Source organism: Miniopterus schreibersii, assembly GCF_964146895.1.
Source record: "Miniopterus schreibersii genome assembly, chromosome: X".
Classification (NCBI taxonomy): Eukaryota; Metazoa; Chordata; class Mammalia; order Chiroptera; family Miniopteridae; genus Miniopterus; species Miniopterus schreibersii.
In genome coordinates, this window is record NC_138104.1 from 75223260 (window position 1) to 75248954 (window position 25695).

The following is a 25695-nucleotide window of genomic DNA, read 5'->3' on the forward strand; positions in this document are numbered from 1 at the left end:
AAGACTGTATCTGCTGCCCCTGACAACCATGGAAGAACTAAGGGCTTTAGGGACCCACTGAGAGGGGCTGCAGATGGCCATAATTGAGTCTTTTCTGCTAAAAGTGAGTTGGGAGAAACTGAAGCAGTGTACCCAGAATACGAGTGAGTTCCCTGTTAATTTCCATTAGCAGTTTGTTGAGGTTTTCTAAAAATTTACCAGCATGGATCAAGGGGCAGATCAAACCACTCTCTGGTATCCATATTGTGTCAGCCTAGGACAGATTATTACTCAAATCTTAGCAGCAGCTGCTCAGGTTTGGGAAAATCTAGAGAAAGCAAAGAAGAAAAGAAGCAATTAAAAACCACTGTGTTGGCTGCTCAGTTACAGCTGTTTTCTAAGGGAATAGCTCTTACTTTGAACAACATATGGAAGGAGCCGCGGTAGGTGGGAAAGCTGTAGGTAATTATTCAAGAAACCAATACATGGGAAGAGGGCTTGTAAAAAGAGACTCCAGAGGACACAGATACTGCAGGAACAAGGGACTCAGGAAGGCCCAGGACAAAACCCTCAGCTAGGGAATAATAGGTAAATGGCTCAAAATCAACAGATGGAGGGAATCTCAGAGGTGCAAACTTGTGAACCACAAGTTTCAGTAACTTTCCCTCAGGCTAATCTGTGCTTGCCTTTTCTAGTAAATACTGGTGCTACCTATCCTGCAATTTCCTCAGAATTTTGTCACTTTCAATCTAGTAGTAGGTCAATGCAGGTTGTTGACCTTTCAGGTCAGCCTTCTACTTGTTCCTTTTTTTCCATGGTTCCCATAAGTTCTCTACTGAAGAACATGCTTTCTTACTCTCTCCTGTAAACCTACTGGCTAGAGACCTGCTTGCAAATTTGCTGTGCAAAATAAAGGCTATCATATTCTGTATTGTGGATGGAGTGCTTGTGGCACTTCCTAGAGAAAAGGCACCTGATTTGGTTACTATATGCCTTTGGAAGGAAAAGGAGTATGGGAGAGAGTGGCAGTCTCCCACTGTGATGGAAAAGCACCCCAAAGTAAAACAAATCAGTGCATCACTTTGGGCCCTACAGAATTATGATACTGGTTTATTTCCAAATGTAGAATTGATAAAAACAGGTTTCCAAAAGGATAAGCTATGGCCATGTGTAAGACAATATCCTTTGTTGAGAGGGAACAAAATCAGTTAAAAAAGAATTAGACTGTCCCTGACCTGGGCAGAGCTGCACTGGGTTTGGTGGTGCTTGTCTCATATCAGCCAGGGACACAGTAACTCCTGGCTTATCCTAGTTTTGCTTTTGGTCTGTGCCCATGCCTGGTTCATGCCCTGGACACATGGATTACTGATTTAATTTTAATAAGGTAGTATTTTAGCCAGCTCATACTTGCTCTTTACAGCTGTATTTCTAGCGTCTTTCATGCAGTACTAAACGAATTGATTACCAGGTCTGGCTTCCAGATCTGTTCTCATTAGGTTACTATGTTTGTGGTGGAGTGTAAGTCTATGAAGCACTTTATTGCTTGGCACGTAGCTCTATTGGGTGTTTATTGATCTTGTTTTGCAAGGCTTTGGATGTCCCATGATCCCAAAGTACATGTCCTCTACCATATCAAGTTTTTCTCCTGATTTGTTTAGGTTATGATGTGACTGCTCAAGCCCAACCTGGGACAGGAAAAACTACCACTTTTGCCATATTGATTCTGCAACAGATTGCATGGATCTAAAGGCCACCCGGGTCTTGGTTCTGGCACAGCAAGTGAGAGTGTAGCTTATTTCCCCTCCCCTGAATGACTGATTTAGAAATAATAATTAGTACAATCCAAAAATCAAAGTATGCTCTCCAACCACCGCCTTGGAAGAACTGAAGTATCTACCCAAACACAATAAGCATTACTTCCTCCACCCATTTCCTGAGTCAAATGGGAAGGCTGCTGGGTGGAGCCTGGCCGGCTGAGCAAGTTTGGTGGCTGTTTTATGGACAAACCCCCTGGCAATGAGCAAGGATTGGTGGTGTTGCTCTTCTATCAGCAGACTATAGTACAGTCCTTAGTTCATCCTAGCTTGATGCCTTTGTTAGTGGCCAGAGCTGTTTCATGCCTCAGGCACATAAAAAAGAATAATTAGAAAAACCAGAGATAATTTTAAAAAGAATTCACCCTGTAATACTCCCATACTTCTAGTAAAGAAGGAAGGTGGATTTGATGAAGATGGACAACCACTATATTGATGCGTACAGGATCTCAGAGAAGTAAATAAGTTTCTTATTCTTAACCCTGCAATTATTTTGACTTTGGTACCACGGCCTGCTAAGTTTTTCTCTGTAGTTTATGTGTTCTGCTTCTTTCTTTCTGTTCCTCTAGCTAATGAGTTTAATTTCTTATTTGATTTTCTTTACTAAGGACTCCAGTATTTATGGCAAAGGGTTCCCCAAGGGTTTCAGAAGTCTTCTATTATTTTCTCTAGTTATTCACAGGAAAACTTAAGAAAATTTGTCCCACTGGAGGATCTATAATTATTCCATATGTAGGTGATTTGCTGGTAGCTTCCAAAACTGAAGAGCAATCCAGCCCTATTTGGTTTGGCTCAGTGGTTAGAGCGTCAGCCCATGGACTGAAGGGCCCCAGGTTCGATTCCGGCCAAGGGCACGTACCTTGGTTTCAGGCTCCATCCCCAGCCCCTGTCAGGGTGGGTGAGGGAGGCAACCAATCAATGTGTCTCTCTCACACTGATGTTTCTCTCTCTCTCTCCCTTCCACTCTCTCTAAAAAGCAATGGAAAAAATATCCTCAGGATTCTTTTTCCATTCCAGGTGAGGATTTAAAAAAAAGATTGGTACTTTGGCTTTCTTACAATCCCTTGCTTCACTGGGGCATGAGGGCTCGCTAAACAAATTCTAATATTGCTAAGCTGAAGTAAAATATTTAGGGTGTCTGTTTGTTGTCAAGCGAAGCCTGCAATTCAGCAGATGAGAGGGCCTACTATGATAAAAACAACTTAGACAATCCAGGGGGTTAGGAGGACACTGCAGACAGTGGGGTCCAACTTCTGTAGAGAGGGCAAAGCCTCTGGTGGAGCACTTGCACGATGACTCTCCAGAGCCTCTGATGTGGTTCCTAGAATCTAGGAGGCTTGTGAACAACTAAAGCTGGCTATAGTCTCTCCCCTAGCTTTGGGGATTCCAAATTTTGAAAAACCTTGTTTTTGTCATGAAAATAAAGGTACCGCTAGTGGAATTTTAATTCCAAAGGTGAGGTTAGACTATAGACCAAAGGCATGTTTCTCAGTTCTTCTGGATGCTGTGGCACTGGGAGTGCCTGGGTATCTCTGAGTGGTGGCTCAAGCCCTCACTTTCAGTCACTTCACTGCATGTCCCACATGCTGTCACAGCTATCTTACAAGCACAGAAGACTTAGCATTTCGCAGTATTCCATTATTATCCAATCTTAATTTTGTGCTTGGAAGATGCAATCTCCTAAACCCTGCTACTCTTTTACCAGATCCTGACCAAATAGATGACCTTAAGTGTATAATGTAAATAGAAGACACTAGGCAGCAATCTGAGTTTTCTGATATTCCTGTTTAAAATGTATATTTGATAATGTTTACTGAAGGGTCATACACCTAGGGTGAAAGGAGCTATCTTGAGGCTGCCTATGCCGTGGTGACTGCTCAGGAAACCTTGGAAGCTAACACTGTGCATGGTATTAAATTAGGACTAGTAGCCAAGTTAATAGCAGCTCTAGGGCTGCAATTCTTGGTTCTGGACTTAAAGTGAATCTATATACTGGTAGTAAATATGTTTGGTGTATGTTATGTAATGGGGCCAATTTGAAAAAAACAAAGGGATATTTCCCTCATGCACTGTTGATGGGAATGCAGACTTGGGTAGCCACTGTGGAAAGCAATATGGAGATTCCTCAAAAAATTAAAAATGGAACTGCCTTATGACCCAGCGATTCCACTTCTGGGAATATATCCAAAGCAACCTGAAACACTGACTCAAAAGAATATATGCACCACTATGTTCACTGCAGCATTATTTGCAATAGCCAAGATTTGGAAGCAGCCCAAGTGCCCATCAGTAGATAAGTGGATAAAAAAGCTGTGGGACAGCCCGGCTGGTGTCACTCAGTGGTTGAGTGTCAGCCTATGAATCAGGAGATCACAGTTCGATTACCAGTCAGGGCACATGCCCGGGTTGTGGGCTTGATTGGTAGGGGGCATGCAGGAGGCAGTTGATTAATGACTCTCATCATTGATATTTCTCTCTTCCTCTCCCTTCCTCTCTCTGAAATCAACTTAAAATATATATATTAAAAAAAAAACAAAAAACTGTGCTATATTTACACAATGGAATACTACTCAGCCATAAAAAAGAAGGAAATCTTACCCTTTACGACAGCATGGATGGACCTGGAGAGCATTATGCTAAGTGAAATCAGCCAGTCAGAAAAAAAAGGCAAGTACCATATGATTTCACTCATATGTAGAATCTAATGAACAAAATAAAGTAACACACAAAATAGAAACAGACTCATAGATAGAGAACAGACTAACAGCTGTCAGAGGGGAGGGGGGTTGTGGGGCTGGGTGAAAAAGGTGAAGGGATTAAGCAAAACAAAAAAAACTCAGACACAGACAACAGCATGGTGATTACCAGAGGAAAAGGGGGATGGAGGGAGGTAGAAGAAGGGAAAGGGGGGATAAATAGTGATGAAAGAAGACTTGACTTGGGGTGGTGAACATACAGAACAATATACAGATGATATACTACAGAATTGTACACTTGAAATCTATATAATTTTATTAACCAATGTCACCCCAATAAAGTCGATAAAAAAGAAAGAAATAGAAAGAAAAAAATAGGGGATTCTTTTTATTGTTGTTGTTACTCCTCACCAGAGGATATTTTTTCCATTGATTTTTAGAGAGAGTGGAAGGGACGGGGGCGGGTAGAGAGAGAGAGAGAAACATTGATGTTAGGATGTGAGAGAGACACATGGATTGGTTGCCTCTTGTATGCACCCCAATTGGGGTGGGGGATTGAACCTGCAACCCAGGTACGTGCCCTTGCTGGGGAATAGAACCCTAGAGCCTTCGATGCGTGGGCCAATGTTCTAACCACTGAGCAACGCCAGCCAGAGCAAAATAGGGGATTCTTGATATCAGTGGGAACTAATTGATATTTCTCTTGGAAAATTACTATCTCAGCTGTTAGTGGCTTCACAGCTGCCTGTTCAGATGTCAGTAATCCATTGTAGAGCCCACACAGGGCAGAATGACGTTTTAAAGGCAATGATTCTGCTGAAATATCTGCAAAAGCCACCCTTATAATGTGGTCAACTCAACTTAGAAGACCTCCTTCTAATATAACAAGAAGCTTTTATTCTTTTAAAAACAATATGCTTGCCCTGACTGGTGTGGCTCAGTTGGTTGAGCACTGTCTCATGCACCGAGAGGTCACCTGTTAGATTCCTGGTCAGGACACATGCCCGGGTTGCGGGTTTGATCCCTAGTAGGGGGCGTGAAGGAGAAAGCCGATGGATGTTTCTCTCCCTTCCTCTCTATCCCTCTTCCCTCCCTCTCCCTCTCCCTTCTCTCTCTAAAATCAATAAAAACATTTTTTTAAAAATTAAATAAAAAAGATATACTTTCCAAAAGGAAATGGACAAATGAATTTAAAAAGGAGCTAAATAAATGCTGGCTGGGTGGCAAAGTTGGTTGGAGCATCATCTTGTACACCAAAAAAGGTTGTAGGTTCAATTCCTACCTAGTTGGGGCGCATATGGGAGGCAACTGATCGATGTTTCTCTCTCACATCGATGTTTCTCTCTCACTTCTCTCTCCCCCCCCCCCCCTCAAATCAATAAAAAAACATATCCTTGGATAAGGATTTAAAAAAAAAAAGGGGGGGGGGACTAAAAAGAAATTCAACTGTACTATGGGAATTACCTAACAATATAATTCCTATTCCAAGGCTTTTATATGCTTTGTTGGTATTGTATCATCAACAAAATCAGCTACTTAAGAGAGGAATTTTAAAGGCATTAGATTCTCACTACATCTACCAAAAAGAAGAACTTATTCAAAACATAATAAAGAGATGTGCTATTTGTCAGCAGAATTCTTTACAGGCCACTCCCAAGGGCAACTTCAGAAGTTTGCCCCAACCAACTTTACCAGGACCCGGTGGCAGCTAGATTTCATAGAATCAATGCTTGCAGAAGGTAAGAAATTTTGTCTAGTCGTGGTGTGTATGATGTTGGGATGGCTTGAAGTTTTCCTCTCTTCAAAAAGTCGATACTCAGGCAATGGTAAAGGTTTTCTTAATAAACATAATTCCCATTTTGAGGATACCAGAGCATATTGAATCAGACAGACGAAGTCAATTTATTTCCACTGTTGTTTGGGATAGAAAGAAATGAATTTTCCCTGTTGCAAAAGGGAAAGAGACCTCCTTTCCTTTTCTTAGAGCATTTCCTTCAGAAAATTGGTATTTGTAAATCCTTCCTCTGCCCTTTTGATATGTATATAAATCTTTTTAAAAGCTAAATAAACCTTTTGTCAGAATTACAACACAGGAATGCTTTTTTCTTAAAGGTTTGGGAGCCATGTCTTTGAATTACAAACATCAAGGACAACAGAGCCCTTATCTACCTGTCACCCTGGGAGCTTAGCCTAGGCCCCTGGCTCTAAGCTGTAACCAACTACTTGTCATAAGACAGAGGTTTGATTTTTCCTTTGGATAAAGTCAATTAACTAGCACAGCTGGCCACTCCGATTGCCAGGTGAACTTAGGGTAAATTAGGAAAGAATACAGAGAACATGAGCTGTAAAGTCCTATTGCATGAGGAAAAGTTATCATTTATCTAGAGAACATGTATGTGATGGACTGTATTTGCTCAGCTACACAAGAGTGAGATTTCTGTCTTTGCGATCTCCTTAGCCAATTGCCTGTGATGTGCACTGCAGTCTGGTTTAATGCTTATTCTATAATAATACGGTCTTCTTTCTATTCTACATTTGTGGAGAGGATTTGCTGGAAAGTTTATTTTTAATTTTTTCCTTAACATGCATCCAAGCTACTCTGGCTAGTTTTTTTTTTCTGTGAGTAATAAAGTCTTTCATCACTGACTGAGGACTCTCATGAATTCTGTCAACATATTTTGGAACTGTGGCAAGTCCACCTGTTAGCTTACAAGTAGGGTAAAATCTCATTCCTTTCCCAGTTCTTGACACCAAGGAGTGAGCCCAAGCTGCATTCACGTGGCAAGGCCTTCAATACACATTTGCAGTGCTATCCCAGGAGTAATGACAGTACCTTGGAGTTTCACACCAGTGAGTGGGTCATGTTTTAGGGTGACAGCCTCTACCAAACTCTGCTGTCCAAGCTTTTCACTATCTAGTTGAAGTCCCCTGGGTCAACCAGTCAGAAGCCTCAGTCTCAATGGCACATCCTTCAGTATCACGCCTTTGCCATCAGAGATGGCTGGTAAACCCTGACAAAGTTCAGGGGCCAGATCACCGAGTAAAGTGCCTGGGACCTCTGGGTGGATTTACAACACTCTATCTTTCTTGCAGTCAAGGAAAAACTTCTATCTCTTTGAAGCCCACAGCAAAAAGGAAGCCCAGCGCCATACTGTACCCTCTGTGGGTATGGGAGACTGTATGTGTCTCACCTGGGCATTCTACTTGATCCTAAACTGCAAACCTATGTCCTGTTAGTGGGGCACAAACTAATAGGCAGTGTAGGATGCTGTCCAGAAAGCTGTGGCACATTCTCAGCTTCTGACCTTCAGGGTCCGAAAAGCCTAAATGACCCTGTTGAGCTACTGGTCTGTGCAACCGATGATCTTGCCTATTGAAGTCCTAGCAAAGTGAGGCAGCCTCTACTTGAAAAAGTACCTTGGGGTTTTGGCCTTGTCATCTTCCTAACACAGCTACCACCTACTCCTCTTATTAATAGCAGCTTGCTACTGGGTTATGTTGAAACTGAACACCTAATCCACGATGGCCTTCTACCTCTCTAGCCTGAGAGTCCCATTTGGAGTAGATCAATTCAGACTCAATGACTAACAAGGTTGGAAGGGCCCAACAAGCCTCACTTGTCAAAAGGAAAGAGTATATTCAAGACATAACAACTGACCTTGTCCTAGCAGCATCTTGGCTTTACATAAAAATGAAACAGCTGTCCCTTTGGGGGAAAATTTATTTCTCACTCTGCGAACTGGAGCAAGGCTACTGAGCTTAAAGGAGCCCTTGATTCACAGAAGCTCCCCCAACGCCTGGTCATGATCCACTAATGGTTTGTCTAAGCTGGAATCTAATGGTTTCCACTGAGATGTGTGGCTGTTCCATCTCAGCAGAACTGAGAATAGATGTGGGCGCTCCACTCAGCAGGCCGAATTCAAGGCCATTCTCATAACTCTGGACAATATTCCCTTTAATATTTGTTTATTCTTGAGTTTTTGCCAATGTCCAGCTGTTCAGTCTCCCACTTGGAAGACTGTAGACTGAGAGATTGAACAGCCCTCTTTGGTACCATGGACTGTAGAAACAAATAGCAGCTACTAATTGAATGGTCTGGGTCACCATGTAGATGCCCATGGTAAGGGTCCAGTCTCTGATGACACTGACTGGAATCAAGCTGTTGACTGAGCCTTCACTGCCCAGATTACTGCCATTGCTTTCTGGATCCATCATCACACTGGACATGGCAGGCAATGCATCTATTGTCACAGACTGGGCACAAATGAAAACACCGCCTTTCTGATGCAGAAGCTACCACTGTATATGAAATTTGTGACTCCTTTCAAAAATTGACCTGTTGTGATGAAGAAGGGTGCAAAGCATGAAGTGTGGCCCACCCTGCTCCTGGCCAACTGACTGCATCACACCTCAAGCCCCCTCTCAGAGTTTTCACCGATGTTGCATCATTGTTGATATGTTTTCAGGTTAAAATGGTGCTGTTTCAGTCTGCTCAGCCACTCCAGCCACACAATTATGGCTCTTAGAATTAACCTGTGTCAGGTTTTCAGCTTTCTGGACTATTTGCAGCCTAAAAATGGAACACTTTTTATTGCAAAAGCCATGTATCAATGGGTTAATAGTCAAGGTATTCGATGGACTTCCACACTCCCTACCATCCACCAGCATCTGCTATTGTTAAGCATTGGAATGGCCTCCTCAAAAAAGAACTTGAAATTATTTCAGACTCTGCCTCCCTCACCTCCTCCTGCTCCATACATGCTCTTTAGTAAGGCAGTTTAGTTTACGAATATGGCTCTCCCCAGAAAGAAATCATTGACTCATTGAAATGAAAGGTCTGGAAATTAGTGAGAAATGATTGGGGTGAGGGGGTGAATTTAGTACTTATTAGAATGAACCATAATGATTTTGTGTCAGTAGAGGGTGAGCAACAACACAGAAACTGAAGAAGAAACACCTTAAACCTCAGGAGGTACAGGAAAGGGAGGGGCATTAATAATCTATGTCTTTCAGAATCACCCCTGGAGCTGTCCTCACAAAGGAAATGCCTTAGTACATCTTCCCCAAACTGCTGCAAGGGCCTTAAATTTACCTGACTGTCAGGTCTGCCAATACCTGCATCCACAATGTTATCACCATTCCCCTTAAGCTTGCTGAGAAATCTATTGGAAACAGCAGGAAGGCCCCCAGCTCCTGCATTACACACGCAAAACACCTGTCAACACCTCCAAATGTCTCCTCTCTTCAAATCCCTCTTCCCCTAGCTGCTGCTCATTCTGTGGGGCAGAAAAATACCATGTAGCTGGTGGCATGGACATATAGGTCACGTTGGAATGAATGCCTTCAGGAACTCTCTCCAATAACAAGAACTAGACTCAAGTTTTCAAACAGAACAGAGAACCCTTGACAATGTTGAACTTCAAGAGCCCTGAAAAGTGACGGTTAAGAAATCCCCAGCCTCTTTTATGCTCTAGAACCGACTTACCACAAATAGCACCTTTCCCCTTATAATTTAGATGAGATTTGCTGTATACTCTTTCTTGTGACTCCTATGACTCCTGGGGTTTACCTGTGACAAGGTCAAACACAAACCTTTCCCCTTTTATTGAACTTGCTGAAAGAACAGACACAGACCCTCCAACTCCCCGCCGTCTCACGAGTTAATATGTGTTCTGAGATTAACGGAGATTAAAGTTTGCCCCCCTTAAATTAGCTAGACACAGAGATAAGCATTTCTTTTTCAGGTGATGGAGACTTCCCCTGAATGCAGAAACAATCCCACCTGTAAATCTCCCCATGATAACTTGTCTAATCCTCACTATGAAAGTAAAAGGCAAAACTACCATGCCGACACACTCTGATCTTCACATCTGGGATGCTCTCCTGATTGCAATAGCCTGGATAAAATCAATTTCCTTTTTTGTTCCGTTTTGTCTTTAACAGTTAAAAGACTATCAGCCAACTGAGAGGTCACATTAGAGGTACTCTCAACCTATGTCTCCTGACTGCTGGAGGACCTACTTAGGGGGTCCCACCAATTATAAACAGTGGGGGCACCCTGGGATTGTATTTCTTATGCAGAAGCCAGGCATTAACTTGCCTTCCTCCCCAAAATATGGTGATCTGCACCTTAAGGGTGGTCATAAGTGACCTGCAAGTGTTTAAGATGATGATCAGTGGTTCAGATATCCCATAAATGACTCTGGGGATCTCTCCAAAAGGAGGCTACCTACTTGGTTGCTATTAGGAGCTTCCTAGGAGGGGAAATGGCTTGTCATTTATGTGCACCCTGAGAGCAGTTATTCCGATGATAGGAATCACCCAATTAGAAAAGGTGGTAGGACATCTGTCCCTGATTTTATGTGAGGTGATCAACACACTGTGTTGGCCCTGGAAGGCATTTCAGGTCAGGCTCAGCTTACTGTCCAGGGTTCTTACAGAGGATGAAATTGCCCCCTTGGGCCAAGGCAGACTCTGTGCAATTGCTAGTACATCCTGCTGTACCTGGACTACTGTCTCACACCAAGTACAAAGGTCAATATAGAAACTTAGGAAGAAAGGCACCTGGCTTTGTTAGGTAAATATTGATGGCTTTAAAGGATTTGTTCAACTCTTTGAGCCCGGAATCCAGGATGTCACGGTTGAGCAAAATACTGCAGATTGGCTTCATTCTGCCACTTGGAGTCCTGTTGATTAAGTGTTACATAAGACAAATTGAACAGTTTTGACCCTTACTTCTGCCAGTCAGATTAATTAAAGTGGCTGACAGAGTAGTATACTCATGGGAAAATCTGCAGAAGGCAAGACAATGCAGAAATGAAGGGTGGATATTGTTGGGAGACTGTTCTCAACCAGTCTCTTCTGTTATAAAGTAATGCTACAGTGAGCATTTATGTGTTCTGGTACATCAGCCAAGGATTTCTGCTTGTATTTTTCTAGGAGAACTGTTTCCTCATATGGTCTTCATATGCTTTGACGAAGGCTAAGATGTTTTCCAAAGAGATTGTGTTAATTTACACTCCCACCAGCAGCATATGAGCTGTTGATATGAGCTAATATATCAGCAGCTATATGTGCTGATATGAGCCTATAGCCTGCTGATATGGCTCCTTACCCTTGCTACCACTTAATTCAGTCTCCTTAATTCTAGCCATTCTGGTGGGAGTGTAGTGGTATTACATCGTGGTTTAAAATTTGCATTTCCCTGATGACTAATGAGACTGGGCACCCTCTCAGGTGTTTGTTAGCCATTTGGATATCTTCTTTTATTACACATCTGCTCAAATAAGGCCTGTGACTTCTGTGTAGTCTGTTTTTTCTTACTGTTTTGTTGTTCTTGATATATTCTGGCTATAAGTCCTCTGTTGTCTATCTCTTCTTTACCCTGTGGCTTGTAATTTTCTTCTTAATGGAAGTGATTATCGTAAAAGTCAAGATAGTAACTATCTTTGGCAATAGGGGGATTCTGAAATGTTATGGCCATTTTTTACACTAACATAGTAAAAAAATCACTGAGCTGTAAATGTTTTTTGTATACTTTTCTGTATGTATGTTATATTTCACAATAAAAACTTTTTTAAAAAAATATATCTTTATTGATTTCAGAGAGAGGAAAGGAGAGGGAGAGACAGAGATAGAAACATCAATGATGAGAGAGTCATTGATCGAGTCCGCAACCCGGGCATGTGCCCTGACCGGGAATCGAACCCCGATCGCCTGGATCCTAGGTCAACACTCAACCGCTGAGCCACGCCCGGCCAGGCAATAAAAACATTTTTAAAAGATAGGCTTAATCTATGACCCATTAACTCTGACCTTATGTATAAAATTAAGAGAGGGGTACACACATGCACATGAGAAGAAACAAACAAAAATTTCTGTTCATGGCAGCATTGTTTATAATTCATATAATGTTTCACTAAAATACTTAAAAATAACAGAAACTGATAAAAATTCGTTTTGTAAGCCACCTTTTGTGAAGTAAAAAGGAGAAAATAATAATGTGTTCTCAGATGCTTTTATTTGCATAAAGAAACCCTAATCATGCAAAGTAAACTAACCTGGTTATATGTATTAGACACAGGTAAGCAGATAGAAGAGAAATGGATGAGAATTTAGACTATGTAGATTTTTTTTAATCCTCACCCAAGGATATGTTTTTAATGATTTTAGAGAGAGAGAGAGAAAGAGAGAGAAAAAAACATTGATGTGAGAGAGAAACATCGATCGGTTGCCTCCCACACACACCCCAACCAGGGATCAAACCCACAACCTGGGTATGTGCCCTGACCAGGAATCAAACTCGCAACCTTTTGGTGTATGGGATGGCACTCCAACCAACTGAGCCACCTAGGCAGGGCTAGACTATGTAGATTTTTATATTTTTAAATTTTACTCAGAGGGAAGGAGGGGGTGGGTGGCAGGGTGGGAAGAGATTAATCAAAGAATTTATATGCATATATGCATAACCCATGGACACAGACAATAGTGTGGTGAAGGCCTGGAGTGGGGGGCGGGTGAGGGGTAGAAGGGATTAATGGGGAGAAAAAGGGGATATCTGTAATATTTTCAACAATAAAGATAATTTCTTTAAAATGTTATATATTTTCATTTTTGAGCCTGTGTCTATACTGTCATTCAAAAATTAAATTAAAAAACTATTACTAATATGTTTAGAGTGATAAGATGCTGCATCCATGAAACAAAAATAGCGTGCTTTTAAAAGAGAATATTCTGAAAATAAAAAGACCGATTTAAAATAAAAATACATAACAGTATTAGAGACACAAAAAGATTTAGAAGACAAAGTTTTACTAGATGGAGAACAAAAGAGAAAGAAATGGAAAACAGTAGAACAAAGATTAAAAAAAGTAAGAGGCTCTATTACCGAATAAGAAGAGTTTTTTAAAAAGCAGAGAAAATGTGAGTAGAAAAGGATTAGACTAAAAACAGGCTTTTAAAATTCTGCACAAAAATGATTTCCAACCCAGAATTCTATATCCAGCTGAAAAGATAAATAAATATATTTATTTATTTGTCAGTCAAATAAATATATTTCCACCCTGGCCAGTGTGGCTCAGTTGTGTTGTCCCGTGCATCAAAAGTTCACTGGTTTGATTCTCTGTCAGCGCACACACCCAGGTTTTGAGTTCAGTCCCTGGTTAGGGCACGTGCAGGAGTCAGCTGATCAATGTTTCTCTCTCTCTCTCTCTCTCTCTCTCTAAAATCAATAAAAACATTTTTATAAATAAGTGAATAAATAGATAGATAAATAAATTCCCAAAGCATTTATTACTTTTTTATTTCTATAAATATATTTCCACAATTACACATATTAAATAAATATAATTTTGCATGACACTTTCAGACACGCAAAGTTTCATAAAATCCTCCTGTCATGTATTCATTTTCAAGGACAGACTGGAGGATGTGCTCCCACAAAATTAGGGGATAAACCAAGAAAAAGGAAGACACAGGATCCAGTAAACAGGAAGGAAGACATAGGATCCCCTGGAAAAGGGATGTGCAACAAGACAGAGGTGAAAAGGATTTCCTGGGGGATGGCAAAGGGAAGACATCAAAATAATAGCTGTGTGTGAAGATGAGAGAGCAACCAGACCAGCAGCCTTCAGCAAGTCAACAAGTTCCAGGAAAGATTTCTTCCAAGAGAAGACACTGATGCCCAGAATTAAGACCAGCCCCACCTACTACCAGCTGTGTGAACTTTAGCCAGATAGTTTTTCCCTATGCCTTAGTTTCCCTTTCTATAAAATGGGAGTAACAATGGCACCCACTTCTTGAGGTTGTTATGAAGATGAGTGAGTATACATTGTACGTGTATAAACAGTGCTGGGCACATAGTAAACATTATATGAGTGTTTACAATTATTTTCACTATGATTATTACCTAATATGTTTGAATATACAGAGATTTAAACAACTGGAAAGAATTTGGAGTTGAATTATTGATATGTATATAGTAAAGCAAAATAATGACTAAACCAGAAAACTGTTAATTCCAAGGAAAAGAAAAAGTTGTGTAGAAATAGTAACCAACAGCATGTATATATGACTCAACTATAAACATTCACAGTAATAAACATTGATAGTGGATCTGACCAAAACAATGATATTTATAGCCAAATGTGTATGTGAGTGGGTGTGTACAGGAAAGCTAAATCTCCACCTTCCACAGTGGAAAGTCAATAGATAATATTCAAAACTAAAAATTTAAAAAAAGAAAATCTGTCAAAAAGGTTAAGAATGCTTCCCTCTAGAGAGGTGGAATATGGGAGAAACAAAGCAAGGAAGAGCCATTTTTTAAAAAAGACTTAGAGGACTATTTGACACCTTTTACCATTTGTAAATAAAACTAATTTTAAATTACAAAGTGGCAAAAATATTCACAAAAATACACGAAAATGATAATGGGTTATTAACCTTAATATTTTTTTAAAAAACCTCTTTAAAATAAATAAATCAGCAATGGACAAGAAAAGGAAATTCACCCAAGGGAAATAAATTACCAATAAAAATCCCAATCATGCTTCTGATTTTTGTAAAAAGTCATACATATTAAAATAATGAGATGCGGCCCGGCTGGGCGTGGCTTAGCGGTTGAGCGCCCGCCTAGGATCCAGGCAATCGGGATTCGATTCCGGTCAGGGCACATGCCCAGGTTGCGGGCTCCATCCCCAGTAGGGGGCGTGCAGGAGGCAGCCGATCAATAACTCTCATCATTGATGTTTCTACCTCTCTCTCCCTCTCCTTTCCTCTCTCTGAAATCCATAAAGATATATTTAAAAAAAAATAATAATAATAATGAGCTTGGAGGGGAAGATGGCGGCACTGTGTGAAGCAGCAGAGCACCCCAGCTCCGAGCCACAGACTCAATCTACTCCTAAAACCCTACATAACCAGCTTGGAAAAACCAGAGAAACATACCTGAGTGGACGGAGTTCGAGCAGGGAGCACTGAAGAAACATCACAGAGTCCGGTAAGAGAGGGGGAAAGTAGGAAGGGGGAGTCCCCTGGCAGCCTATACTGGGCTCCCAGCCCGGAGACTTGGAGGCTACAAAGCTCCCTCCACTCAGGAGTGCAGACTAGCCTTCAAAAGCGGGGATCCCCCACTCAGAGTGGAGGAGAAGGGAAGGAGCGCCCCGCGGAGGGCAGAGGGACCCAGGGGAGCGGTGAGCCCGCCAGGAGGGGATGGTGCCTTCCTTGGAAACAAAGCCTCAAATGGCCAATGGGGCCTTCCTAGCAAAACAAAACTTCTAGTGGCTGCTGCGAACAGCACCTAATGCTCAGAGTGCCGACCAAAGGGCTGTCCCAAGTGTGTGGCACCTGAGTAGTAAGGGACCAGAGGACTGCGTTGAGCAGCCACACAAGGAGACTGTCTGCCTCCCTGTAAGGCACTGTGTTGAGCCCCAGAAAGAACCGAATCTGCGGGGTGGAGGGGGGGGCCTCCCACGCCCGGCCCTGAGCTCCCGGTGCTGAGAGGCTGGGATTTGTGACCAGCCCTGAGGGCGCCATGGTGGCGTGTGAAGCTGCCCCAGCTTTACTGAGACCAGCGGTGTGGGTAGCTGCGTGGAGCTGACTTTGGGTCCCCTCCCGCTGGGTGCCTTGGCGCATGGCCACCGGGACTTTGCAGGGTGGACTCTCTGCCTGTGTGTTGCTTTGTGCATTTTTGGGTTCTGATGGTGGAACTGGTTCCCACCTTTCCACCGTGCACTGGGCGGACAGACCAGCAGAGGCTGGGATTTGCATCTGCACAGTACACTGTCTGAGGGGTGGGCCTGGTGCGACCAGCCAACAAGAGCTAAGAAGAGAGGGGTGGAGTCCGCTGGCCTCTCCTGCTGCAGGGAGCACCGTCCCCAAGAGGAAAGGGGCTGGTCCAGCTTACTGAGGCCCCAGACACACCCCCAGGGCACAGTCCTGAGGGGGAAGGGAGAACAGCTCACAGTAGGCCATTATAAGAATAGTTCTTTCAGGGACTGCTGTTTGGGAATTGGAGGAAAAGCTGAAAATCCCTGCTGGGGGCTGGGCAGGCAAAGGGCTCACCAGAATGTTTTTTTAATCGAACCCACTGAACCCAGGCTGCTGAAATGGCCCATACAGAAAAGGCAACAGGCTGAAATCAATCTGAAGCTGCAGAAGGCCAGAGCCTGGGGAACTAGAATCAGAGGACAGGGTAGGGACTGAGGAGCTGGCTGTGGAGCAGAGGCTAACTCCTGCACAGTGAGTGCCTGACAGCAAAACCTCTAAGTAAGGGGAGTAATACACTAAGCTACACTAGCCATCCTGCACCCTAAAGACTCTACAGAAGACTCTGGAGCAAGACCAGGCAACTATAAGGTTGCAAAATAGCCAACAAGAGGAGGTGGTCCATGGAGAGCCTCAGATCAACCATCTACCTAAGGACACCAGAGCCAAACCTAGACAGCTCCTCACATTGGCTGATACACAAGAACCTCCCAGGAGAACAGAACTCAGCACACAAAGCAGTGACCCGCAGACAACATAAGCTGCCCAGAAGAAACTCACCTGACTGACTGTCTTTTTTTCTTCTGCTTTTTTTTTTTTCTGTGTGTGTTTTGTTTTGTTTTGCTTTTGGGTTTTTTTTTTGTATGTGTGTGTTTGTTTGTTTTTTTTCTCTTTTTTCCTTAGGAAGAAGAGAAAGGGGGCAAAATTTATTTGTTTTTTCTTATTTTTTAAATTTTATAATAATTTTTTAAAAAACATTTTTAACTAAATTTTTTTTAATAAAAGAATTTTGTCTTGCTTAGCTTGTTTTTAGTTTTGTTTTGTTTATTTGCTTTGTTTTGTTTTATCCTTGCTTCCACTACCAAGACTTCCTTGATATCCCTGCTTAATGACTGGGACTTTATCATTATAACCAAGTTTACTGCTTTTCTCTATAGTTTCCCCGAAATCTCTTATCAGACTCCCTCTCTGCCCAGACTTTATCTCTCTCTCTCCTCTCGATCCATTGGCATAACTTATTTTCTTTTCTCTTTTTCTTCTTTTCTTTCGTTCTTTTTTATCCTCCCTTCTCTCTTCCTGTCTTTTTGTTCAATTGTTAGTTTCTCTTATTCACTTTATTGTATTTTTATTTTCTCATTTTCAACTACTATCCTATTCCTATTCTCTCCCTTGATTTTTTGCTAGCTCTTCTTTCATAATCTTTTCTCTGCCCCTGTTATCTCCCAGTAGCTTCTCTATTTTTTCCATTTTGTTTATTATTATTTTCTAAATTTTCACCACTATTAACAACAATATACATCTCTCTCTCTAAGCAATACTTCTATTTCTCTCTCTTTTTTTTTTTAAGCTTTTGTGTGTGTGTGTGTGTGTGTGTTCTCATTTTACTCTCCCAGTTCTATTTTCATGTTGGTTGGATTCATAGTCACAGTCAAGATATTTTGTAAGATGGAGCTTGTTTCCTGGAAGTTTAGTTGTGTATTGTCCTGCCTTGCCAGCACCCGTATAACAGCTTACAAGACGAGGTTGGGGCTGAGACACAGTTGGCCAACCTGAGAGGAGAGTCCTCCCAAGGAATGATCAATGACAATCTAGACCCAACCACACACGAGAACATAAAGAACCACAAAAGGGACACCCACAAGAGGGACACACCTAGAACAAAGAGCTCAGAAGTATAAGGAAAACACACCTCTGGGATCCACTGGACCCACAAGACAAAATCGTATCCCACAAGACTGGGAGACAGCAAATATATCTAATGTATAGACAGAAACACTAAGACCTACCAAAATGGGGAGACAAAGAAACAACCCCCAAAATAAAAAAAAGGAAACATCGCCACAAGAAGTCTTTGATGAGATGGAGTTAAGCAAGTTATCAGAAACACAGTTCAGAGTATGGATGATGAAGATGTTCAAGGAACTTAAAGATAAAAACAAGGCAATAGAGGATAAGATTGAGGACTTTAGGGAAAACATGAAAAAAAAGAGATATATAACATAAAGAAAAATCAGACAGAAATAAAGAATGCTGTATCTGCCCGGCCGGGCGTGGCTCAGCGGTTGACAGTCGACCTAGGATCCAAGCTTTCAGGGTTCGATTCCCGGTCAGGGCACATGCCCGGGTTGCGGGCTCGGTCCCCAGTCGGGGGCGTATAGGAGGCAGTCGATCAATGACTCTCATCATTGATGTTTCTATCTCTCTCTCTCTCCCTCTCCTTTCCTCTCTTTGAAATCAATAAAGATATATTTAGAAAAAAAGAATGCTGTATCTGACATGAAGAATGCACTGGAAGGAGTCAAAAGCAGGCTCAATGAAGCAGAGGATAGAATAAGTGACTTAGAAGACAAGGTAGAAAAAAATCACTCAATCAGAGCAACAAAAAGAAAAAACACTTAAAAAGCATGAGAACAGTCAAAGGGAGCTTTGGGACAACATGACCCAAAACAACATTCGCATTATAGAAATGCCAGAGGGGGAGGAAAGAGAGGAAGGGATAGAGAACTTGGTGGAAATAATGACTGAAAACTTCCTTAGGCTGGAAAGGGAGAAAGCCACACAAGTTCAGGAAGCACAGAGGGTTGCAAACAAGAGGGACACAAAGAGACCCACTCCAAGACACATCAGAATTAAAATGGCAAATGTCAAGAACAAAGAGAAAATATTAAGGGCTGCAAGAGAGAGACAACCAGTGACCTACAAGGGAACCCCCATAAGGCTGACATCTGATTTCTCAAGAGAAACTCTTCAGGCCAAAAGGGAGTGGCATGAAGTTCTCAAAGTAATAAAAAGCAAAAACATGCAACCAAGATTGCTTTATCCAGAAAGGCTATCATTTAAAATTGAAGGTGAAATAAAAAGCTTCCCAGACAAATAAAAGGCTAAAGAAGTTCAGTACCACCAACCGGTATTGCAAGAAATGCTAAAAGGACTGCTTTAAAAAAAAGAAGATTCCTTCTTTTTGAGAGAAAGGTACATCACCATAAAAGGGAAAAATGGCAATAAATATGTCTATATCAATAGTAACCTTAAATGTAAATGGAATAAATGGTCCAATCAAAAGACATAGGGTAGCTGAATGGATAAGAAAACTGGACCCAAATATATGCTGTCTACAAGAGACCCACCTGAGAGCAAAGACTCACACAGGCTAAAAGTTAAGGGATGGAGTAAAATATTCCATGCAAATGGAAAGGAAAAGAAAGCTGGAGTAGCAATTCTTATTTCTGACAAAATAGACTTCAAAATAAAGACCATAACAAGAGACAAAGATGGTCACTACATGATACTAAAGGGATCAATGCAACAGGAGGAAATAACCCTTATAAACATTTATGCACCCAATATAGGAGCACCTAAATATATTAAAAAATTTCTTGGGGGACTTTAAGGGGGAGATTGACAGAAACACATTCCTAATGGGAGACTTTAGCACCCCCCTGTCAGCAATGGACAGATCATCAAGACAAAAAATCAACAGGGAAACAGACCTAACATGACTCACTAGACCTAATGAATTTAATTGACATTTACAGAAGATTTCACCCCAAAGCAACAGAATACACATTCTCAAGTGCACATGGAACATTCTCAAAAATAGACCACAAGGCAAGTCTGTACAAATATAAGAAGATTGAAATCATATCAACCATCTTCTCAGATCACAATGCCATGAAACTAGAAATCAAACACTATATAAAAAACTCAAAAATTGCCCGGCCGGGAGTGGCTCAGTGGTTAAGCCTTGACCTAGGATCCAGGCGATCAGGGTTTGATTCCTGGTCAGGGCACATGCCCGGGTTGTGGGCTGCAGCCGATCAATGACTCTCTCATCACTGATGTTTCTACCTCTCTCTCTCCCTCTCCTTTCCTCTCTCTGAAATCAATAAAGATATATTAAAAAAAAAACAAAACTCAAAAATATTCAAACACATGGAGGATAAATAACATGTTATTAAACAATGAATGGGTTACCAATGAGATCAAGGACGAACTCAAACACTTCATGGAAAGTAATGAAAATGAACAGACAACAACCCAGAATCTATGGGACACAGCGAAAGCAGTCCTGAGAGGAAAATTCATAGCATTATAGGCCTATCTCAAGCAATAAGAAAAAGATCTAATGAACCATCTAACACAACAACTAAAACAACTAGAATGAGAAGAGCAAGAAAAGCCCCGAGAAAGTAGAAGGAAGAAAATAATAAAGATCAGAGCAGAAATTAGTAACATAGAGACTACAAAAACAATACAAAAAAATCAATGAGACCAAGAGCTGGTTCTTTGAAAAGATAAATAAGATTGATGCACCTTTAGCCAGACTCACCAAGATACAAAGAGAGACAACACAAATAAATAAAATCAGAAATGAAAGAGGCGATATAACTACTGACCTGACAGAAATACAAAGGATTGTAAGAAAATACTATGAGCAACTATATGCCAACAAATTGGACAACATGGGGGAAATGGACAAATTCCTAGAAGTATACAACCTTCCAAAGCTGAATCAAGAAGAGGCAGAAAACCTAGAGGCCGATAACAACTAATGAAATTGAAGCAGTAATCAAAAAACACCAAGCAAACAAAAGTCCTGGACCAGATGAATTTACAGGCGAGTTTTACCAAACAGTCAAAGAAGAATTAACACCTATTCTATTCAAACTATTCCAGAAGATTTAAGAGGAGGGAACACTCCCAAACTCTTTTTATGAAGCCAGCATCATCTTAATCCCAAAACCAGATAAAGACACTACAAAGAAACAAAATTACAGGCCAATATCCCTGAAGAACATAGATGCTAAAATACTAGCAAACCGGATCCAGCAATACATTAAAAAGATCATACATCATGACCAAGTGGGATTTATTCTGGGGATGCAAGGCTAGTACAACATCCGTAAATCAATAAATGTGATACATCACATAAACAAAATGAAGGACAAAAATCATATGATCATATCAATAGACACAGAAAAAGCATTCGACAAAATCCAGAACCCATTTATGATAAAAACTCTCAGCAAAGTGGGAATAGAGGGATCATACCTCAACATAATAAAGGCCATATATGACAGACCTACAGCCAACATCATACTCAATGGGCAAAAAGTAAAACCATTTCCATTAAAAACAGGAACAAGACAGGGGTGTCCACTTTCACCACTCTCATTCAACATAGTACTGGAAGTCCTAGCCACAGCCATCAGACAGGAAGAAAACATAAAAGGCATCCAAATTGGAAAGGAGGAAGTAAAACTGTCATTACTTGCAGATGACATGATATTATACATAGAAAACCCTAAAGACTCCATCAAGGTACTACTAGATTTGATAAATGAATTTGGAAATTCGTTTTGTAGCTGGATACAAAATCAACATCTGGAAATCAATGACATTCTTATACACCAACAATGAATTTTCAGAGAGAGAAACTAAAAAAAAAAAAAATACCATTTACCATTGCAACTAAAAAAATAAGATACCTAGGAATAAACATAACCAAGGATGTAAGAGACCTGTACTTGGAAAACTACATGTCACTGAAAAAAGAAATAGAGGAAGATTTAAACAAGTGGAAGAACATACCATGCTCATGGATTGGAAGAATTAATATCATTAAAATGTCCATACTACCCAAAGCAATTTATAAATTCAATGCAATTCCTATGAAAATACCAACAGCATATTTCACAGACCTAGAACAAACATTTCAAAAATTTACATGGAACCAAAAAAGACCCTGAATAGCTGCAGCCATCTTGAGAAAAAAGAACAGAGTGGGAGGGATCACATTACCGGATTTCAAACTGTATTACAAAGCCATTGTAATCAAAACGGCCTGGTATTGGTCAACATCAGGCATATAGATCAATGGAACAGAACAGAGACCCCAGAAATAGACCCACACCATTATGGTCAGTTAATATTTGTCAAAGGAAGCAATAGCATCCAATGGAGTAAAGACAGTCTATTCAATAAGTGGTGCTGGGAAAATTGGGCAGATACATGCAAAAAAATGAAACTAGACCACCAACATTCACCATACACAAAAATAAACTCAAAATGGATAAAAGACTTAAATGTAAGTCATGAAACCATAAAAATCCTAGAAGAAAACATAGGCAGTAAAGTCACAGACATCCCACGTAGTGAAATTTTCACTGGTACATCTCCTAGGGCAAGAGATACTAAAGAAAAAATAAACATTTGGGACTACATCAAATGAAAAAGCTTCTGCACAGCAAAAGAAAACAGCCTCAAAATACAAAAGAACCCCATGGTCTGGGAAAACATATTTGCCAAGGATGTATCTGATAAGGGGCTAACTTCCAAAGTGTAGAAAGAACTCATACTACTCAGCAAGAGGAAGACAAACAACCCAATTAAGAAATGGGCAAAGGACCTGAATATACACTTCAAAGAGGACCTACAGATGGCCAAGAGACACATGAGAAAATGCTCAACTTTGCTAATCATCAGAGAGATGCAAATTAAAACCACAACGAGGTATCACTTCACACCTGTCAGAATGGCTACCATCAACAAATCAACAAACGACATGTGCTTTCGAGGATGTGGAGAAAACGGAACCCTAGTACACTGCTGGTGGGAATGCAGACTGGTGCAACCACTATGGAAAACAGTATGGAGGTTCCTCAAAAAATTAAAAATGGAGCTGCATTTGACCCAGTGATTACACTCCTAGCAATGTATCCTAAGAATCCTGAAACACTAATCAGATAGAATATATGTAGCAGCAGTTTACAATAGCTAAGATCTGGAAACAGCCCAAGTGCCCATCAGTAGATGAGTGGATAAAAAAGCTGTGGGACATTTACACCATGGAATACTACGCAGCTGTAAAGAAGAATAATCTCGTACCCTTTGGGACAGTATAGATGGACGTGGAGAAAATTATGCTAAGTGAAATAAGCCAGGCAGCGAAAGAAAAACATCACATGATTTCGCTTATATGTGGAATCTAAAGAACTTAATAAACAGATGAACAGAATAGATTCAATGACATGGAAGCACAGATCAGACTGACAAATGTCAGAGGGATGGAGGAGGGTGAATGGGTCGAGAGGGAGAGAATAACTAAAGAATTTATATGCATATATGCACAACCCAAGGACAGGGACAACGGTGGGGAGAGGGATGGTGGAGGGGGGAGGGAAGGGGTCGGATAGGTCATTGTGGAGAAAAAGGGACATCTGTAATACTTTAAAAAAAATAAAATTTAAAACTAATTAATTCATTAATTAATAATAATGAGATGCTCTCTTTCATTCTGAATGAATTCCTGCCCCTGGGCACATTTTCCTCTTCCTTACCTCGCAGGAGTTGTCTCTTCCTCCTGCAGTCAGGTCCAGGGACCACTGGGAAGAGCTCTGGTTGGCTGGCATGTTTACTCTGGGCCTCAGCCCTCAGGTTCTCTTGCTGACAATTCGGTACTTCCCAGGAGCCTAGGGCCAGGCAGGGTCCGGGGACTCAACCAGAGCTGCTGGGACCAGAAGAAAGATCCTGCAGCTTTTACTATGGGGTCTGGTCCAGGGGCTCCACAGAGACTCCAAGAAACCTGGAAAGACAGTGTTCACATGGTCAGTCATTCAGCATTCACACCACACACGTTACTTGGGGGCACGAAAGTACAGCTCACAGCACTGGATGCTGTGGGGTAGACAATGTCCAGTTACCACCTATTCTAGTTATTCATCAAAATGGATTATGAGCAAGACCATAGATTTAGACTAAAATTAATAAAGGCTTAAATTCTAGCTCTGCCAACTTTTAGCTATGAGAATATGAAAATGTTTTTCCAATGTGTTTTTTCAAAACGAGTCAAAACTGTTTATCTCAAGGGATTGTGAAAGTTAAATGAGTTGATGTTTGTTAGGCACCTAGCACTAGACCAAGTAAATTTTTTTTACTATATCTTTATTGACTTCAGAGAGAGGGAGAGGGAGAGAGAGATAGAAACATCAATGATGAGAGTTATTGATCGCCTGCCTCCTGCATGCCCCCCGACTGGGGATCGAGCCCATAACCGGGGAATGTGCCCTGGCAGGGAATCAAACTTCGATCTCCTGGATCCTAGGTCAATACTCAACCACTGAGCCACACCCGGCCAGACCCAAGTAAATTTTCTTTTTAAATATATCTTTATTGATTTCAGAGAGAGGAAGGGAGAGGGAGAGAGATAGAAACATCAATAATGAGAGTCACTGATTGGCTGCCTTCTGCACTCCCCCGACTGGAGATTGAGCCCACAACCAGCATGTGCCCTGACCGGGAATCGAACTGCAATCTCCTAGATCCTAGGCCCATGCTCAACCGCTGAGCCACGCCCGGCCGGGCAACCAAGTAAACTTTTAATTCATATTAGCAAGTATTGTTATTAAGAGGAATCATGTAACATGCAAAAGCAGGTATCTCATTTAATTTGCACAACAATCCTGTCATCTATGTGTTGCTGCAATTATTATTTCTTTTTATGCATAAAGAAGCAGAAGTTTAATGATGTTAAGTAAAACCCAGTCTACCTGGCTTCAGAGTTCACGTTTTCAATACTGTACCACATGGTACCTGTTATGTGGTAGGTTCAAAATAAACGTGGTTCTGTTTACTAGATGTTGAAAGCATTACTGTGATTTGGAATAAAAACATTAAGTTTCTTAAAATAGAAGAGACAGGTCATAAGGAAAATACTAATAGACTGGGACTAAGACTGTTTACCTCAAAAATATTCAAAGGCACAACGGTTTCTCCTATTGAGGGAGGAGAGGGTGTCTCTGTGTCCAAGTTGAGGTACAATTTTATGCTGATCAACCAATAGAGGCACTACAGATTTAGTTATTCTTTTTAGGAAAGGGAAGGGAAAATATCCTCGTAAAATGAAGAGGAATTAAGACAACAAAAGTAAGAGATGAGATGAAGAGAAAACAAGAAAGTTAAATAAGAAGTAAAATAAAATAAAAGGCATGAACAAGTTAAATTTTAAACCCATAAAGATGATGTACCAAAGAAAGAGAGAATATGCTTCCTTTTCTTTTGCCCATGGCACTTTTACAAAATTCCATCAAGTAACTTGTCCACAAAGAAAATCTGGTAGATGTTTTAATCTTGGGAATTGACAGGCTACATTCTCTGATCATAGTATAAGGTGTTCAATGTCATTAGTCATTAGGGAAATGCAAATCAAAACCAAAATTTTCCAT

At 41.0% G+C, this 25695-nt stretch overlaps 1 protein-coding gene across 3 annotated transcripts in view; it reads right to left on the bottom strand.

Moving 5' to 3' along the window:
- The window catches only part of ZNF81 (zinc finger protein 81), a 75998-nt gene that overhangs the window by 36074 nt on the left and 14229 nt on the right, over positions 1 to 25695 (bottom strand). For all 3 annotated transcript variants that reach the window (XM_081126201.1, XM_081126202.1, XM_081126200.1), the window contains exon 2: positions 23812 to 24056. In XM_081126201.1, the coding sequence (XP_080982327.1) occupies positions 23812 to 23883 (72 nt within the window). In that variant the 5' untranslated portion in view covers positions 23884 to 24056. The remainder of the gene's footprint in view (positions 1 to 23811; positions 24057 to 25695) is intronic.